Consider the following 21,990-nt stretch of genomic DNA (forward strand, 5'->3'; position numbering starts at 1 on the left):
TTAATCATTAATTTCTTGATATATTTCTGAAGTAGTTTCATATTTAATACATTTTTGTGTCACACTCCATTAACTAATGTTCACATTAACTGCTGGAATTGGAAACACAAATATTTTCAATATCATATGTTCATACTTATTCCCACCTAGAGGTGAATGAGCAAATAATGAATTATCAAACAAATTTTAGCTTCAACATCCAATTTGAAACAACAGCCTAAATCTTGGCTAAGAAAATGCACTTTATATTTATTAAAAATATTTTTCATTGACATATGTTTCACTGCTTCCTCAGAAGCATGTGATTTATATATTATGTAAAATAGTACCTATTAACTGAAGGCAGTCATGTGGAAGATTTATGCAGTTTGGAAACCACTGCCTGATAGAGCTTTGGGTGATTCTAGGAAAATATATTGGAAGACTTTAATGCATATTAAAAATTTACACAATTTGGTGACAAGGGATCTCATGGAAGCACATCATTGGTGTGGTTGAGATTATGAACATTAGCATTCTAAGGTAATCTTGCACACTTCGTTATACAATAAAAACACAACACAAACAAAGTTTATGCACTTGTAAATCAAAGTAATTTTACTCAAATTATACACAATTTTCTAAAGTGCTGAATTGGTGAAGTGAATACTTTTCGCTGAGTATAAATTTCCTTAACCTTGCCCACTGTTTTGTCATTCAATTTTTCATAATTTATCAGTTTCATCTGTGAATTCTTTTTCCCTGTGAGATAAGCACAGCCAGGGAGGCATGTAGACAGTAATATCTCCTACAACAACATTTACAATTACAACAAAGATTAGCTCATTCTCACATGCACTCTAACTGCTTATTGGTACATTTTGGAACAGTACAATACAATAAAAGTTTTCTTGGTATCCATTGACACCTTCCTCTTGGATCTACATCGTTCTTCAAGCTAAACACTTTGCAGACTTAATTGTTGATTCTGTTACAACTATGAGGGTTACTTGCTGGCTTAATTCAGTGTGCTGCAGAGTTTCAAAGGCACATACAATGCACATCAAGTAGAGCAGAACATTGTGTTGTCCAGGAAAATACAGAATCTACTTTTTGCATTTACTTGTATTGAAAATATAGCATATGAAGTCTTCAAGGCTCTGTGAATCCGTTGTATACTTTGAGAGAGAGAGAGAGAGAGAGAGAGAGAGAGAGAGAGAGAGAGAGAGAGAGAGAGAGAGAGAGAGCAGGATATTAATTGCACTTGTCTATCTTCTTATGTGTCCGAAACTATTGCATTTCATGTCTAATTGTGTATATGCACCATAACATTAGCTCTTGACTTACCTTGCATGTTTATCTTGTATAGTACAATAGTACATTAAATGAATGTGCATTTTGATTTTAGATACCATCATATCACCATTTCCCATGCTTTGAGATACCTCAGGGTGACAGCTCAGCCTTACCTCCCTGCTTCTCTTAAGACACATTCCCATGTTGTTTTGGGAAACATGTTGAAACTTTCATCACTCCATTAAAAAACAATCATCTCTCATAACTGTTATATGAGCTGGCTGACTTTCATCATCATGTGTGATCACTTATATACATATGTGTATATGTGTTTTTTATGCATGTAAGTCAAAACTGCCTTCTTTCATGATATAAAGCCTTTGAAGCTATGTGTCCACAAGAATCTGACCAACATAATGTGGAAGCAAGATGAAGGTGGCAATTTGTATCATGAATGGGAGAGAATGTAGCTCTTCACAAAGGGGTATATTATATCAGTTCATCTCTTGACTTTATGTGGCACACCAATTAAGACACAGTAACTATGAAAAAGGTGAACATTGATCACACTCTACTGTATACTATGCATTTGTTTGTTTCACAATCTGACACCATCACAAGGGAGGTCACAGTGTCCTCCAGGTCACTACATAAAAACTGGACAAGAACAACAACAGGTTATATTTAATTGTCTATTCACTTTTTTAAGAATTTCCATACATACCAAAACTGAACTATGCATTCACTCAGGCCCAATGTCCTTTACAATGGTCCCAACTATTTATAAACAATCAAACAATACCTTTCAACATTCAGGACCCCCTTTTCTGCTTACTGATTTGTGTCTTATATGTATGAATTGCAATATAAAAATGAATAAAATGAGTAGCCCATAGCAGAGGATGATGCCTTGAGGGTCCTGGATATTGAAGGTGTTGCTGGTGCACGATCCCAACAGCGTGTGCAATGATTATCAAGGAACTCATGGTGGAAATGTACAAGTACTGAGTATTGATGTATTGGTCTCACAACTGTTGTATCTCAGTGCTTATGAAATGAGATTATTATCATACATGACTGAGGTATGCAATACATCTTCTGGGATATAGGATTGTTCTTTTATGTTTGTTGGAATTCATCTCTTTTTCTCTCTCAGCACACTAGCCCCTGCATTCATGACTATTCTGTTAAATGACACCTTATAATGAATAAAAATTGGAAATAGCCTTTGCATCATATGTAATACATACATAAATATCTATAACAGTGTTTAGGACAAAGTATGATATAGTTATGAAATGAAAAAACCATGGTATTCTGGCAAAAAAGAAAAAAAATCACAAGATACCTGATGGATCTTGAGTTGGCAGCTCAGACAACACAGCTCAGAAGTCATACATTTGCCATTCTCTCATTAAGTCATTTTCTTTGTATCTTCAGTGCCACAAGGTCATACATTTGCCATTCTCTCATTATGTCAACTTTTTTGTATCTCTTCAGTGCCACAAGATTGTAATTGCCATTTTTGTCATGAATAATTTACCTTATAGACCATCAATACTTTTACATATGAAAGTATTATTATTCAATCCCTTGCATCATTTTAGAAAATATTGGCTCATCTTAAAGATTGTCTGTTTTTACTGATGAAAACTAAGTTCCATCAATGAGCATTTCTAAAGAAATGATTTGTCATAATATTTCTGTTCATGAACATATATATGTCAGCAACTGAAATAATCAAATTGCATATTACTTTATATAAGATTAATAAATGCATACATTTATAAACTTATTTCTTTGTATGTATATGAATAAAATAGCAAAGTCAATACTTAGCACAAGTCTGGATTCTGTATTATGTAAGGTCTGAAGTCTCAGGTGGGCTACTAATGTCCACTAAATTGTGAGCTGCCATTGTGGACATGTGGATGAAGAGAGAGAGAGGTATCTTGATGAGAGAAAGTATAAATCTGAACAGGTCTATGATGTTATGTGTAGCTTCAGTGAAAATATTTTTTTTTTTACTCTGGCTTAGTTTTGGCACTTGTATAATTAGAGAGCATTTATTACCTATATGTATCTTGATTGTTCTGGTAGGTTGATGAAAATGGTGTTTGCCTTAAGGAAGACCATTGTCAAAGGAAATGCCTCTATACTAACATCTTTCATAATGATACCACTAAGGATGGCAGTCAAGCTGCCAAGCAACTGGAGGCAAAATGATGCAGGCAATCAATCAAAATAGAAGTATGTGCTTTTCATATTTTGCCAAAAAAGGTTAATTAATTTTACCAACTCATATATAATTCAAGTTTATGAGTGGTGAGTTTGCAAATGCAGGGGCTTTTGTGTAAATGCTATGCATTCCGCAAGGTAAAAATGTAATCTAGAAAAATACAAAAAAAAAAAAAAAAAAAAAGAAAACTACAAGCAATCAAGGATGATCACTGCATATAAATAATACCTTGCAATATTTGGAAGTCATTCATATATGTATCATATATGTATAAGAATCCTTAACAAATGAAATCTGTAAATTCTTTTCTTAGTCCTTTTATCACTTTCAACCACTATGAATATATAAAAATAATGCATCATTTAAAAAAAAATATTATTAAAACTCAAAAAAATATCATCTACCAATTACTTCACCCTACTGGTCTTGTGAAGGCATACAGTTTCATATTTTCATAATGTATGAAAATTTCCACAATGTAATCTTTTCATGATGCTTGATAGTTTCAGATCTATATGACTGAGTTTTCTATAAACTTGATGCATTGCAAATATGTGAAACAAGTATACAATTATATTTAGGACCCCCCAAAAAAAAGAAAAAAGAAAAGAAAAAAAATCTTACAATATATAAAGATTGAAGAAAAATCAGAAAATCATACAGTTTGTATGTCACTGTGATGTTGTAAGCTCCTGTCAGTCACTACAAACTGTCCTCTAAGTAGAATTTGCATGAGCTGTGCATCCTAGAATTCTGGCACAAAAATGTTCATTGTCAGCTTTAAGAATATATATATATATATATATATATATATATATATATATATATATATATATATATATATATATATATATATATATATATATATATATATATATATATATATATATATATATATATATATATATATATATATATATATATATATATATATATATATATATATATATATATATTACTAAATTGTAACATAAATAAAAATCCTAGAAGACAGAATAAAAGAGACTTTCAATAGAAATAACAAGGCTGCCCATTCCAGACAATTGAACACAAAAGAGCAAATATCACAGTAACTCCACATTGCATCTGAAATAATTCCATACTCAAACAAAACTTGTCTTTGTAGCTCAGTACTACTGTAAACAAGAACTTTTCTACTATTTTTTTTGTAATACAAGAGCATTAGATGCTTTTACTTTATACTCTAGCCTGAGGCACAAAGGACTGAGACATGCCACCAATGAGAACAGTAAACTTTCAACACAACTGGCTTATACAAGCTGTCTTCATCCATCTAAGCAGCCATTTAGAAGCCTTTGTCATGGTGAGCCAGTCTGAATACTAACCATTAAGGAACATGGAAACATTAGCTCTTTCTGATAAGCCTCAATCAACAACCAAGCAGGACTGTTCATCACAAGCATCACTAAATGAAGAGCTCCTCACCACTCAAATTATCATGATAGGCACCACTGTCATGGCTCATAGTGTCACTGTCAAAAGGTAATAACTACTACTAACCTTTCTAGAGAGGAATAAGAATAAAAAAATTTATAATAACATTACTGTTCTCATTGTATCTTCTCATAATTGCCATGTTTGAAAAAAAGAAAATGTCTTAGAGTAGGTTTTACACATGAGGCAAATGCAGCACATGTGGAACGGTCCTGGCTTCTTTATTCCTGCTGAAGGTTTCAACAGTGGAGTAGAATGATCCATACTTGCTTATTGTCTTCCCAAAGGAGCCTCACTTTACAGTTTGGCAGCTTTCTCTGGTTGGCACACCATCATGAGCTTCTGCAGCAATCGGTTGACCTTGCCTGAAAGGTGGTTCATTAGCATTAGCCATTGAATCTATCTAGCTTATATATATATATACATATATATATATTTTATTTATTTTTTTTTCAATAAATTAGATAAGTTAATTATTATACTATTAAATATAATCTAATATCTTTTTATAGTATTACTTAAAAAAACTGATTAACATGAAATTTATAACTTGCAATATAAATTCTGTGAATAAAAGAGGTGCTATGAAAAACTTATAGAAAGCAAAAAAGTGAAACTCAAGATGACTTAAAATAAAAAGGTGCAATGACAGTGAGGTGCAGAATTTCATTATACCTATTAAGTTTGTGGACGGACAACCATCATAGACTTCTGGAGCTGTGTTGTCATTTTTCCTGAGGAAGGACAGGCAAACATGATTGTCACAATGCCACTAACAAAAATACTGGTCACATGAGGCAAGCAGAAGACACACCACACTGATTTACAAAATAATAAAACAAAGGCATCCATTCAAAGTGAATGCCATTATAACTGAAAAGAGTAAGGATACACAGCATTAAACAAACATTAAAGGTGGTCACAAAATCAAACAGTAAAGGACTGTCACATGCAAACTGCAAACAGAATACGATTTCAATAAGGCAATTGATGTTCAATTAGGCTGGTGTTTAATATTATTTTTGACCTAACACACTTACCCTAAATCAAAGAAAAATGTACTGATTTTGTACAGATAATGAAGAATAGAAAAAAATGTAAGAGAACTGGTGGGTGTAATGTAAGTATAATCAACAAGAAGTTTGAAATAAAATATAAAAGACAAAAAATTAGAGCATGAAATTATTACATATAAAATAATTTTAAAGAAAGATACACTTGAAAATATACTAAACTTCTTTGAAGAGTGATATTAAAATTACAGCATGGCCAAATCATGCAAATGATAAAAGCAGCTAGCTGTGACCACCACTGCTACCTACATTTGATTCCCAACAACATAACATTTCAACAACTTTTCCCTTCCGCAGGCACCACCACCATCGCTTTCTGCATAACTTGTGTAAACACCTCTGATGGGGTTGAAAAAGAAAAAGGAATGAAAACACAAATAAGAAGCCACAATGATCCAGCATCCATGAAAACAAAGTACTACTACAGCAATGTAGTCCACACTTGAGGCACGATGACAAATTAATCTGAAAGGTGTGTGAGTAGAATGTGACCTCTTGACAGCATAGCTCAATGAATGAACCCAACACTGGAAAGACTGGGAAGCAATCTTGTAGCTGGGCCATTCCATGATCTCATGCAGTCAAGGACCTATTTAGCTCTATTCTCACTGAGATCAATTAGTGGAATTTTTCACTCATGGTATATATGTTATATACATTGCCAATTTGTGGAATTTTTCACTTTTATGGTATATACATTAGACTGACAGTGCAACTTCAGGCCCATAGCCTTACTCCAGGCACAACTTTGATAACAATTATTGTACAGAAGTCCTTTGATAATGTAACACAATGGAGATGAAAACACCTATTCAACTGAAAACCTGTAAAATACATAGGCACTTGTGTGTGCGTGTGTGTGTGTGTGTGTGTGTGTGTGTGTGTGTGTGTGTGTGTGTGTGTGTGTGTGTGTGTTATATACTCACGGTCACCTGCTGGTCACCCAGACAGTAATTCCCATTACAGTGCAAACTCAGAGCTCATAGATTGATCTTCCGGTAGGACTGAGACCAGAACACACTCCACACACCAGGAAAGCGAGGCCACAACCTTTCAAATTACATCCCATATCTACTTGTTGCTAGGTGAACAGGGGCTACACATTAAGAGGCTCGTTCATTTGCCTCAGACTCGAACCTGTGACCTCTCGGTTGTCAGCCAAGTGTGCTAATCACTTCACAACGCAGTGTAATTCACCTCAGACGCTTGGTGGTCACCCAGCCAGTCTTCCCCATTACGGAGCGAGCTCAAAGCTCATAGACCAATTTTTGGGTAGGACTGAGACCACACCACACACAACACACACCAGGAAGGCAAGGCCACAACCCCTCGAATTACATCCCGTACCTATTTACTGCTAGGTGAACAGGGGCCACACATTAAGAGGCTTGCCCATTTGCCTCACCGCTTCCCGGGACTCGAACCCGGCCCTCTCGATTGTGAGTCAAGCGTCCTAACCACTACACTACGCAGTGTGTGTAATTCGACACGGGCGCCTGCTGGTCATCCAGCCAGTCTTCCCCATTACGGAGCGAGCTCAGAGCTCATAGACCAATCTTCGGGTAGGACTGACACCACAACACACTCCACACACTGGGAAAGCGAGGCCACAACCCCTCGAGTTACATCCCATACCTATTTACTGCTGGGTGAACAGGGACCACACACTGTGTGTGTGTGTGTGTGTGTGTGTTTTTACCTAGTTGTATTTACCTAGTTGTAGTTTTACAGGGCATGGGCTTTATGCTCGTGTGGCCCCGTCTCCATATCTACACTTATCCAATCTTACTTTAAAACTATGCACACTCGTTGCAGACACTACTTCTTCATTCAAACTGTTCCACGTCTCAACACATCTTTGCGGGAAACTATACTTTATAATATCTCTTACACATCTTCCCTTCCTCAGCTTCTTACTATGTGATCTTGTGCTTCGACTGGCATATTCTTCTCTCAGGATCAGATACTCATTGTCCACTTGGTCCATTCCATTTATCAATTTATAAACTTGTATGAGATCCCCTCTCTCCCTTCTCTGCTCCAATGTTGGAAGATCCATAGCCTTTAGTCTCTCCTCATATGTCAACCCTTCAAATTCTGGGACCATTCTTGTAGCCATTTTTTGTAGTCTCTCCAGTTTCCTTAAGTGTTTCTTTTTGTATCAATATGGCTTGCCGGTTGATTATTCTCTTCTATCGTCACTCCCAAATCCTTTTCCTTTTTTACTTTCTCCAGTTCTACTCCATCTCCCATCTTATAGATTCCCACTGGTCATCTTTCACTCTTTTCCATTTCCATGACATGGCTTTTGTCCACATTGAATTCCATCTCCCACTTTTTATCTCCATTCCCAAATCTTATTTAGGTCTTCCTGCAGTATTTCACAATCTTCTTTTTGCTTTATATCTCTGCACAGTTTCACATCATCCACAAACAGATTTTTGTAGCTGTTCACTCCTTTCGGCATGTCGTTTATGTATGTGAGAAAAAGTATTGGCACCAATACTGACACCCGTGGCACTCCGCTTTCTACTGCTCTCCACTTGGACTTCATATCTTTAACTACCATTCTTATTTCTCTTCCCCTCAAATAATTTTCCATCCATCTCAATGTACTTCCTTTTAAGCCACCCTTCTCCTCTAACTTCCACAGTAATCTTGCATGTGGCACTTTATCCAAATAAATACAGTCAATCCATCCCTTTCTCTCTTGTACTCTGTCAACTATTCTAGAGTAGAAAGTCAGTAAATTTATTACACATGACTGCCCTTTTCTAATACCAAATTGGCTATTTGATAGTAATTTATTGTCTTCAAGAAACTCAATCCATTGTTTCTTTATAACTCTTTCACACATCTTGCATATTACACTAGTTACTGATACCGGTCTCTAATTTAAAGGTTTTTCCTTCCTTCTGCTCTTATATATGGGAACCACCTCAGCTCTTTTCCATTCTACTGGTACTGTTCCATTTTCTATTAAGCATTTTATGATGTATATAGGACATGCTAGTTCTTCCCTACATTCTTTCAGTATTCTGCCTGAGACTTCATTCGGTCCCATTGCCTTTTCTTCATCCAATACCTTCATTAACTCTTTTATTTAAAGCTTGGTTACTTTAATCTCTTTCATATAGACAGTCTCTCTATTACCCTGTGGCCTTTCAAATTTGGATTCCTTAGTAAAGACCTCTTGAAATTTATTATTTAATAGTTCTGCCACACTTTCTGGGTCTTCCACTATACCGTTCTCTCCTTTTATCCTTTCTATTGTTTCTCTTTGCCTTATTTTTCCATTTATGAATCTGTAGAACAATTTTAGTTGCTCCTTACATTTTTTGAAAATGTCCTTTTCATAGTTCCTTTCCTCTTCCTTTCTCACCTTAACATATTCATTTCTTGCTGCCTTTAAGTTTTCTTTATTTACTGGATTTCTATTTCTCCACCACCTTTTCCATACTTCATCTTTTTTCTCCTTTGCCCTAGCACACCTTGCGTTAAACCAATCTTTCTTTCCTTCTTCTTTAGGAGGACATATTCTGTGTGTGTGTGTGTGTGTGTTTCACTGTTTGATCTGCTGCAGTCTCTGACGAGACAGCCAGGCGTTACCCAACGGAACGAGCTCAGAGCTCATTATTTCCGATATTTGGATAGGCCTGAGACCAGGCACACACCACACACCGGGCAACAAGGTCACAACTCCTCGATTTACATCACGTACCTACTCACTGCTAGGTGAACAGGGGCTACGTGAAAGGAGACACACCCAAATATCTCCACCCGGCCGGGGAATCGAACCCGGTCCTCTGGCTTGTGAAGCCAGCGCTCTAACCACTGAGCTACCGGTGTGTGTGTGTGTGTGTGTGTGTGTGTGTGTGTGTGTGTGTGTGTGTGTGTGTGTGTGTGAGAGAGAGAGAGAGAGAGAGAGAGAGAGAGAGAGAGAGAGAGAGAGAGAGAGAGAGAGAGAGAGAGAGAGAGAGAGAGAGAGAGAGAGAGAGAGAGAGAGAGAGAGAGAGAGAGAGAGAGAGAGAGAGAGAGAGAGAGAGAGAGAGAGAGAGAGAGAGAGAGAGAGAGAGAGAGAGAGAGAGAGAGAGAGGTCTTAAAAAATAAAACAAGTGTACCTATTTCCACACAAAATAAATGAACAGCCTATTATAGTCTTGCTTTAACTTCCATGTAGAGGATGGCATTCAAGAAAAGGTAATTCAAATATCAATCTAGTAAGTGTTACCATTACACTAAAATATCACATCATATAGTCTATTATTACATCATATCAAAACATTAATGTTGCTGCATTTGGTGTACAGTAAGTCCCAGAACTTGCCGAATTTCAGCTTGGCGAAGTTCACTTTTGGTGGTAGGGTGGCCATGGACCACACAGTGCACATTTGGCAATTTCAGTTCAAACTTGGCGGTCCCATGGTGGCTGCACGGTGAACCACGCAGCTCCCCGGTGATATCAGACCTCTCTCTAAACCTATCACAACGCAGTGTGAGAGTATCCTTCAGCCATTTTGTTTGTGGTACCCTCTGTTCTGGTAGCGTGGGAACAAATTCTGGCGATTTTCTGCCAACATGGCCTCTACCGGCACAACAGGTGGTACCGGTGGAGGTAAAGACAATGGTGGGCAAGGACGAAAGTGGGCAAGGGAAACGGGTGGAAAAAAGGGAGTTACAGCCTTTATATTGTGTCTTATTAGGTTTATTTATTGTTTATTGGCCTGTTTTTGTACATGTGTTCTGATATGTGAAGTCAAAAGATTTTATTTCAGCTCGAAAGATAGTATTTTAGGGGTCAAAAGAGGGACTTTGGCAATGACTAAAGACTAATTGAGGCATTTTTTAGGCAATTTATATGATATAAAAACTCGTGCTTGGCAAAATTTGCACTTGGCGGTAGTTTTGCCAGACTAATTAATTCGCCACGTGCGGGGGCTTACTGTACATTATATTATATTTCTATTGCTTGTTTAAAAAAAAAATAACAATTTACTTGATTTTTCCTTTTATTTCTCTACCATTAATCAATCAATTTACTTACTAAAACTTTAAAGGTTATGAATCTGAATAATAAAATATGTCCATCTCAAGGCTAAAGTATTATATAAAGTCACGGAAAATGAGATGCATGCACTGAACATATGAAACCTCTAGATGACTGTTAGTGCAAAGATTGGCTACTGCAGTATTGCAGGACTTCTGTCCTCTTTCTTGACTCAGCATAATAAATTCAGCTATTCAACCTCCTGCCATCTATTGCAATGACCAAACTTTGTTTAGTTAATTGTTAGGATGCTGCCTGGTGGTCAAAAAATTTCCAGTGAGTGTCTAAAGAATTGTCTGGGCCACATGGCTGTGATACCAACTTCGTTAAAGATGTTAAACCTATTGGGTCAATTAAGTGGATGAATGTGGTAAAATCATTTCACCAAATTGGCTTGATCTTCTGCAGATGTGCAATTGTCTCTCATAACTACAGTGTTGCATCTCTTACCATCTTCTACCACTATTTTCATGTAAATTTATCTTCTGATTTTGCAAACTTTCTCCTACACCATTGCTGCATATGACTTTCTCTTTTTCTCTCATCTCTATTCTGTGTACCTCTCTCATGCAAGGACTGACTGGTATCCTCCATCAACTATCCCTTTCTCATAAACTCTGACATCCCAGGCTGCTTCTATATTTCCTCTTTCATATGACTTGAACTTTTCAAGATTTCAAGATTTCGAGACACTTTTCTAACATTATTTGATTTTTATATTTGAATCTCTAGGAACTGGCACTCAAATGCGCTCTCTTTTCTTCAAAATTACACTCTTACATAAAACATCTATATAATGAAATGAACAAACAAGTAAAATATGGTATTATGTATGATGAAATTTACTTGAGTATCTACTGTATTAATGAACAAGCATAAAAATAAAAATCCAATTCCTAATATTATCATATGATAATGGTGTGCCTCACATAGGAAAACAATAAATATGCCAAAATGTTCACTAATACATATGCATTTACAGAAGATGTTTCTACTATGTGTAACAGCCAAACAGTGCAGTATACTTGGATGATGTGAACTTCCTGAGAGAATACAAATCTAGTAAAGATGCAATGAAGAACAACAGTTCACAGTCATTCATCATTACATTAATAAAATTATTTTGTAATTCAAATATGGTATCTATTTGAAAGGGCAGTTTCTTTTCAGTGTCCTTTTTTTTCTACTTTCAAGTGCCTTTGATTTGCAAAAATAAGTAAATATTTAATCATCTCCCTTTCAAACTTTCTTTTCTCAAGAATGAACATGCAGATATCAAATTTCTCTGCCACTGAGCTATGATGTCCACATGGTACAGGCGTGTGGTGGGTAAGCACAACGTGCAATGGTGTTCAGCGGTGGGACACACCACCCTTTGTATCCATTGTGTGTGTGCATCAAATGCTTTTGGAAGTTTATTTCACAGCTTTATTTGTAAGTAAACCAAAATTTCTATGGTATAATTATGTACAATGATGTAATGAGAATGTAAAAATTTTCATCTCACTGTTATGTGCACCAACAAAAAATATGCTGGAGGAACCATCAGAGGTGTGGTGAAATGAGAATAACTTAATCTCTGAATTCTCAAAAACTGAGTTGAAATAACCACACACACACACACACATATATATATATATATATATATATATATATATATATATATATATATATATATATATATATATATATATATATATATATATATATATATATATATATATATACTGTATGTATATATAGCTACACTGTAAATCTCTGAATTCTCAAAAACTGAGTTGAAATAGCCTATATATATATATATATATATATATATATATATATATATATATATATATATATATATATATATATATATATATATAGCTACACTGTAAATCTCTGAATTCTCAAAACTGAGTTGAAATATATATATATATATATATATATATATATATATATATATATATATATATATATATATATATATATATATATATATATATATATATATATATATATATATATATATATATATATATATATATATATATATATATATATATATATATATATATATATATATATATATATATATATATATATATATATATATATATATATATATATATATATATATATATATATATATATATATATATATATATATATATATATATATATATATATATATATATATATATATATATATATATATATATATATATATATATATATATATATATATATATATATATATATATATATATATATATATATATATATATATATATATATATATATATATATATATATATATATATATATATATATATATATATATATATATATATATATATATATATATATATATATATATATATATATATATATATATATATATATATATATATATATATATATATATATATATATATATATATATATATATATATATATATATATATATATATATATATATATATATATATATATATATATATATATATATATATATATATATATATATATATATATATATATATATATATATATATATATATATATATATATATATATATATATATATATATATATATATATATATATATATATATATATATATATATATATATATATATATATATATATATATATATATATATATATATATATATATATATATATATATATATATATATATATATATATATATATATATATATATATATATATATATATATATATATATATATATATATATATATATATATATATATATATATATATATATATATATATATATATATATATATATATATATATATATATATATATATATATATATATATATATATATATATATATATATATATATATATATATATATATATATATATATATATATATATATATATATATATATATATATATATATATATATATATATATATATATATATATATATATATATATATATATATATATATATATATATATATATATATATATATATATATATATATATATATATATATATATATATATATATATATATATATATATATATATATATATATATATATATATATATATATATATATATATATATATATATATATATATATATATATATATATATATATATATATATATATATATATATATATATATATATATATATATATATATATATATATATATATATATATATATATATATATATATATATATATATATATATATATATATATATATATATATATATATATATATATATATATATATATATATATATATATATATATATATATATATATATATATATATATATATATATATATATATATATATATATATATATATATATATATATATATATATATATATATATATATATATATATATATATATATATATATATATATATATATATATATATATATATATATATATATATATATATATATATATATATATATATATATATATATATATATATATATATATATATATATATATATATATATATATATATATATATATATATATATATATATATATATATATATATATATATATATATATATATATATATATATATATATATATATATATATATATATATATATATATATATATATATATATATATATATATATATATATATATATATATATATATATATATATATATATATATATATATATATATATATATATATATATATATATATATATATATATATATATATATATATATATATATATATATATATATATATATATATATATATATATATATATATATATATATATATATATATATATATATATATATATATATATATATATATATATATATATATATATATATATATATATATATATATATATATATATATATATATATATATATATATATATATATATATATATATATATATATATATATATATATATATATATATATATATATATATATATATATATATATATATATATATATATATATATATATATATATATATATATATATATATATATATATATATATATATATATATATATATATATATATATATATATATATATATATATATATATATATATATATATATATATATATATAATGTACCTACATTACCTCAAGTTACTAAGAATGGATGGTAATGAAATATCAGCAATTAACAGTATTCAGTGACCTATGACCTGTGGGATAAATATTAGTACCATTGTGCTATGGGTGAGTCAACCATGGTTTGTTCTTTAAGTTAATAAATTTGTTAGAACCATTTACAAACCATCTTCCTTACCTTATCTCTCCATGCTCATCTAACAAACAGGTATTTCAGTGGTAAGAGACTTTGTGGGTCAAGTAATATGAAAAAGAAATTATAAACTTGATGCACACAGGATTACAAACTCGAGTGTTGCACACTTATTTACCACGAATATGAATAAATCAGCACTGTATCACAGGCCCAGCATGGGTGAAGGACTTGTTAGAGGATCAACACAAGCAGGTCCACAACTCAGGCTCAGGAATCACAGGATACCAAGAGCACAGGCAATGATATGCATGTGAACACTCTCATGTCAGTGGGTGGAGCTTCTTGAATATCTTAATTCAGTATTGTAAGGATTTTTTGTTTTGAAATGTCTCATGAAATATATACTGCTACAGTGTAGAAATGCAAATTATAAATTTATGGAACTTATAATAATGTGCTGATCACTATTTCTTTTTGAAAGAATAAACTTTGAAGCTAAGAAATTACTAACTTTCAAATTTATTAATCAGACAGGCACAATTTTTCAAGAAGCTGCACTGTGGCAACACAAGGTATGGATACTTACACAACACGAGCAACACAAGCTATGATACTTACGGAGGAACTCCTTGACCCATTGTGGTTTTCTGAGCTTGATGAAGAGCAGATACACAGGAATGCCAGTGGAGATGATGCCTACACCAATACCTGATGAGGAGGAATGCAGTCATGAAGTCATTGAAGGTATAATTAAGTCATGTTTACACAAAGTACAAAATTATTAACATGTAAGATTAAGTGACAAAGATAATTTTAATGATTGTAGCCAGTACTTAGAGAGAATGAACACTAAATACTCCATGAAGTTGTTGAAGGTATGAGACATGTGCTTATACTACTAACTCCTGAGTACAGTCAATGACTGTTGGGGCCAGCTGCTAAAGGAAAACACATACAAATGTATAAAAGATCCATAAACAGATAAGTTCTATGAAAGAACTTAAGAAGTTATATTAGTAGTGTAAACATAATTGTATAAAAAGAAAATAATAAATAACATGTAGACAGTACCTGTTTCGATGGGAGCAGCATACATGGGCACAACAGTGATGAAGATTGTGGCAATGATGTAGAGGATGGGCCAGATGAGGTGCACCTTAATGGGCCTGGCCAATTCAGGAGCCTTCCAGCGGAGCCATGGCACACACAGCACAGCAATACCAATAGACAGCTGTGGGGATGGAATACTGCTACTGCACTCATAAATACCAAATGTCTAGATCTTACACATGGAGGCTTATTGATTACTCTGTCCACAATTTGTTGGTTCTCTGTTCATTGCACAATGTGAACCTTTGTACAGAACACTTTACTTTTCATAAGCACCATTCCTGCAGTTAATGACCTCATCAAGAGTGCCAGTAACATCATATACAATCCTTAAACTCATTTGGTAATGTGTAAAGTCACATAAAGCAATAGTTATTTTGTGGCATTAACTGGATAACAATTACAAGAGAGAGAGAGAGAGAGAGAGAGAGAGAGAGAGAGAGAGAGAGAGAGAGAGAGAGAGAGAGAGAGAGAGAGAGAGAGAGAGAGAGAGAGAGAGAGAGAGAGAGAGAGAGAGAGAGAGAGAGAGAATCAAACACAAAGAAAACAGAGACCATGTAAAGTCATTCTTTCTTGGACAGAGAACATGATGTCTGTGATCAAAGACACTTTTGCAACATCAAAATTATTAAACACAGAATAATGACTGTCAAGATAGATATAGTGAAAACCATGAGATATTATCATAATTTTTTCTTATACTTATTCCTCACACAAGTCACTTACCCATGTGGCAAATCCAACATAAGAGATGAGTGCTGAGATGTTGCTGGAGCCCAAATACATAAGGCTGAGGAAGGACATGAAGAGCACTGCTGGGGCTGGGGTCATGCGCTTCACTTGGATCATGGTCAAGATTTCTGGCATCTGGCCCTCCATGGCACCAGCATAGAAGAGCCTAAAGAGCATGGACAACAGTTACAAACCTTCAGAAAACTAAGGATTTCAGTTGCTAACTAAACTACAACTGAATAATTGACATCTAGGGCACTGGGCAAGACAGTGAATGACTCTTGAGATATTTCTTCAACAATACTGACATTTATTTCTGTGATGCATGAAGATTTGACAAAAAAAAATTATTGTGATTTTATTTTCTCCTAAGAGAACCTACACAACTTAATGTGATAACATATATGATTTAATAAAGCAGGCATGCACAAAAAAATTGAACAAAAAATACACACAACTGAATGCAGTGCAAAAATCAGTGCATGAAGGGACAGAGAGGCAAGAAACATCTACACAACAATAACTCAGAAGAAAAGCTGGTTAAATAAAGTAAAGAATTGTACAAGGCACAGTTACAGTGAATCCTTTGAGCACAAATAGCTCTTAGGCTCACCAACATATGTAACACACAAACACACACACACAAATAAAAACATGCTTGTCTCATATCAAAGAAATACAGCAGGCTAAGATGTAACAAAACAACTTACCACTGTAAAAATATCAGTACAAATATCATATTTGTAATAGTAAAAGAACAAAATGCAAGAAAATATTGGTACATCTGGCACTTATTTTTGATTGATTTCCCTTGAAAGTAATTTTCAAATTTCTAATACTACTCTGAAATATGAAAGACTTCCATGTGCCAGTGCTGCAGTCCTTCTAAAGATACAATATTGTTACAAGTGTACAACATGTTGTTATATTTAATATGGAAGCAATTTCATGCAATGAAGAATAATTCCACACAAAATTGCAAGAATGACACTCTAATTGTTATTGATAAGTACATATTTGTAAGCAATATGTTATCTTTTTTAATTTATTGGAAATTATAGGCAAGAAAATGTATGTAGGCTGTAGTATTTCCTACAACAAGATATATTTTGCATAAATCTCAATATCTGAGTATGAGAACATTAGTAAATAATAATGTATCACACAGCCGTTATCAATTATGCAGAACGGAAAAGCACAGTAAAGGCAAGACAAATTGGAATACAATATATAAAAGAGGCCTAAATATGAACAAAGCAATGGAATGAAATCCTATCATGGCAGGAAAGAATGACTACCTATGTATGACTTACAAAAAATGAAGAGAAAAAAATCTTGCATGAGACCTTGCAATACATTTGATATTATATGCTCCTTCTAATAGCAAAATCATATACTGTAACCTTACAATTTTAATTAGAAATTTATGCCACTTCACTCTATCTACAGGTACAGTCTCAGTTTTAGAATGTATGGTGTGATGTTCATCCATTCTCCAGAGATCCAGGACCACTGCATCATCTAGGTCCTCATTATAATACTACTATTTGTCACTTTGTTAGGTACTCATACACTGATCAACTGTGAATGGATGGATGGACAGCTTAACATACTGCCCTGGCCAGGATTTAAATTGAGGCAAATAGGGCACTGGATCAGTCACAAGAACTTGAAAGTTAAAGTTAAAACAGAATATTCATATACTGCATGTCATATATAGAAATGAAGCAAAGCAAAGCAAAACTTGTTCTTTTTAAAACAGATAAAAGCAAAAGCTGATTCTAGGACTCATTACACACAGCTGTAAGGGTGCATAATAAGAAATTACTTTTTTACATTGGAATTTGAGTTATGCAATACTTTTATAAAAAGAAATAGGAAGACAGAAATTGATATTTTCCTGCAACAACATAACTATATGAAAATAGAGTTCACGGAAATGCTAATGGAAGTATAAATTTGTGAAATATTAATATACAGAGTTTTCATGTATAAACTTCTACGGTCTGAGGAAAAGTTCATAAAAAGTCTTTTGAGTGACTTAATCAGACAAGTTTTCATCAAGTGAGACAGATCACCATCCAGCCACCCAGAACATAGAATATGTAGTGAACAGTGTGATGCTCTGTATGGTTTGCAAATGCAGGGAAGTGCTTATGTATGTGCTTCCATGTCTAGAATGTTGAAGTCTATGGAAACTACAAACAAAAACAAACTGTCTCATGTTTAGGGAAAAATCCTACTGATTAAAAAAGAAAACAGGTAAGGAAAACTATTACGGTACTAGATAAGAGAAAATATCCTCTAATCTAAAATACAGTAAAAATTGGTTAATATAAAAGAAATCTGAAGACTTAAATACTAAGGGACAAGTGCTTGTGGAGTGCTTGACTGAGTACTGTGCAAGTGCGATGCATGCCGAGTGCAGTGAGTGTGGTACTGCGAGGGAGATGCTGGAGCCAACAGTACTAATTCATATGTAACTCAACTTTGTTTGAAGATGAAGCAATTATAAGTAATACACAATACAGTGAAACTACAGCATTCTGCTGTGTAGCTGAAGCTTTGATAGGAGGGAGGTACCCTATATGCTCTGTGACTTGACAATTTCTCTCTCTCTCTCTCTCTCTCTCCACATACACATGCTGTATATAATATGTAAAATTTGCCAGACAGCCAAGCTTTCATCTGTTTTCATTTACACTCTTTATAGAGAATGTATTACACTAATACCATAGTTGCACTGTATCTTAAGCTATATTTAAGCACATATGAAAAACATAAAAAAACACATTACCAATTTAAAGATATAGATAATGAAAAATAAAGTAATTTTCTCATATAGTATTATCAGCTATTGGAGTAATGGTGGCACCAGCTTTTTGTTTCCTACAAGCAGACATTTGTAACAAAACTCCAACACTAGCTGCCCAGAAACATCATGGAAGCCACCCTGCCTGGCCTAGATGTGATGCATCCACATATGAAGGAGACACACCACATTCCTGTGACCAGCAATTAAGCAACTCCCAAAATTACCTGGACAAATAAAATATAATGCACACACTTTGTGAGGTTTGCACAAGTTTGGTCCTTGTATGAAAAACGTGAGGTGGTGAGGCCTACCTCATGTTATTCATATACTGCAGTGGTGGTGAGAGTAGTCAGGCTTACACTTGTGATATGACTCATACTTCTGACTTGATGCCAGCAATAGATGAATACTCAAGTGCATACATGCATTGATATTAAATGAAGAAATGCAAAAAAAATGTACTATAGATACTTTAGATAAAAAATATATTTGATTTCATATTGAGTGCATAGTGAATGAAAAATTAATTTATATTGCACACTGAGAAAAATGACTAGTGCCTGAAGAATTAAGCTTCATAAAAAGTGTTTCAGCAAATCTTAGAATGATTCTCCTCTCATTTAATTTGTGGCTAAAGGTAAAAATTTATAAAACACTCTATCTTCTTCCAAAACATGAGTTACACCTGGGGTGTGTAAGCCTGCTCTCTAGACCCCAGCAGCAGCACCTCTCGAGTTGGTCCAGGGTAGCCTTGAGGCTTCCTGGGTTACCTCGAAGACGTGAAGAGGATGCCATTGACGGATCCAAAGGTGGAGAGAGCCACGAATATTGGGATGAGGAATTCCACTGGTCGGTATAGGCGATCAGCAAAACTCTGTAAGACCAACGACCAGGCCGATGAACGAGTTGACTCACAGGGAGAAATGAGTGGAGTTGGGAGGAGTGGAAGCAGTGGAGGTAAGGACCAAGAGAAGAAGAGAAGGTTTGCTCTCATCTTTCCAGGTGGGGCCATTGATCCCCTGGTAGCTTGAGCAAACAAAGCTGTTTGTGGTGATGACTGTTGCCTCTCAGTAGCCATTTTGCCCATCACCAAGACTATATTAACAAATTATGCAAGTTTGTAATCAGTGTTAATCTGATCATAATTAGTAATCAAATTAATGAAACCAAGTTTTCACTTAGCAGATGCCTACTTGAAACACACTATTGAGTACACTCAAGACATACTTCATTGTACATAATGCAGTTGAAACCTTGCTAAAAAATAAGCTGCAGATTGCCATATCATGCTGTGCCAAACACAAATGGTCACTCTCTACTGAAGTAGGCAGCTGCTAATCTTTGAATTGTACTAGTCATGGGTTGGGTCAAGGCAGCAGAACACAAGGAGCTGATCATCATAGTGGTGAAAAACAATCATAAATCTCTGCCACAAAATCAGGTGGCAAGCTGGATGCTGGCACTGGCTGAAAATGAAGCTTAGTAGCATAATGAGAATAATATCTGTACCTGGATGATGTCAGGAGAACACCATTGACAGCTCCGAAGGTGGAGCAGGCGACGAAAAAGGGCATGATCCAAGCCATGCTACCGTACAATCTACTTGCAAAGGTCTGTGAAAACAAGGGCAAGTCAGAAGAGAGTAAAGCCACTGCAAAGATGGCAGTGGTGTCTTAGGAAGGCAACCCTGGGGAAGCCACACAGAACCACCACATAACCAACTCTGCCAAATTGGTGAGCCAAACTTTAGGATTCTCTCTGGTAGCAAGGGATGAATAAACACAATGTATCCCTAATGGTCATGACAAAGCAATAATTTTAAGTGGAAGATAAATAACTGGCTCATACAACTTGACACCACTCAGCCTTGGGTGCTGTTAGGTGGGCGAGGGAGCAAAACAGAAGCTCAGAAGATTTTTGACAAAATTAGGGAAAATATAGAAGACAAAATCCATGAAGAGGAGGTGAGTGAAAGAAAAGACTTGTAGAAAA

At 32.5% G+C, this 21,990-nt stretch overlaps 1 protein-coding gene across 3 annotated transcripts in view; it reads right to left on the reverse strand.

Annotated features, from left to right (window-relative positions):
* Positions 1–1,953: 1,953 nt before the first annotated feature.
* Positions 1,954–21,990, reverse strand: part of LOC123505854 (large neutral amino acids transporter small subunit 1-like) — a 134,670-nt gene continuing 114,633 nt past the window's right edge. The window contains exons 6-11 of one of the 3 annotated variants that reach the window (XM_045257645.1): positions 20,769–20,872; positions 17,178–17,349; positions 16,413–16,572; positions 15,960–16,049; positions 5,645–5,703; positions 1,954–5,334 (exon numbers count right to left, since the gene is read on the reverse strand). In XM_045257645.1, coding sequence (XP_045113580.1) covers positions 5,648–5,703; positions 15,960–16,049; positions 16,413–16,572; positions 17,178–17,349; positions 20,769–20,872 — 582 coding nt within the window. In that variant the 3' untranslated portion in view covers positions 1,954–5,334; positions 5,645–5,647. Of the gene's footprint in view, positions 5,335–5,644; positions 5,704–15,959; positions 16,050–16,412; positions 16,573–17,177; positions 17,350–20,768; positions 20,873–21,507; positions 21,612–21,990 lie in introns of all 3 variants that reach the window. The other 2 variants (XM_045257644.1, XM_045257643.1) reach the window with 2 other exon arrangements.

The sequence above is a fragment of the Portunus trituberculatus genome, chromosome 18, assembly GCF_017591435.1.
Source record: "Portunus trituberculatus isolate SZX2019 chromosome 18, ASM1759143v1, whole genome shotgun sequence".
NCBI classification, from domain to species: Eukaryota; Metazoa; Arthropoda; class Malacostraca; order Decapoda; family Portunidae; genus Portunus; species Portunus trituberculatus.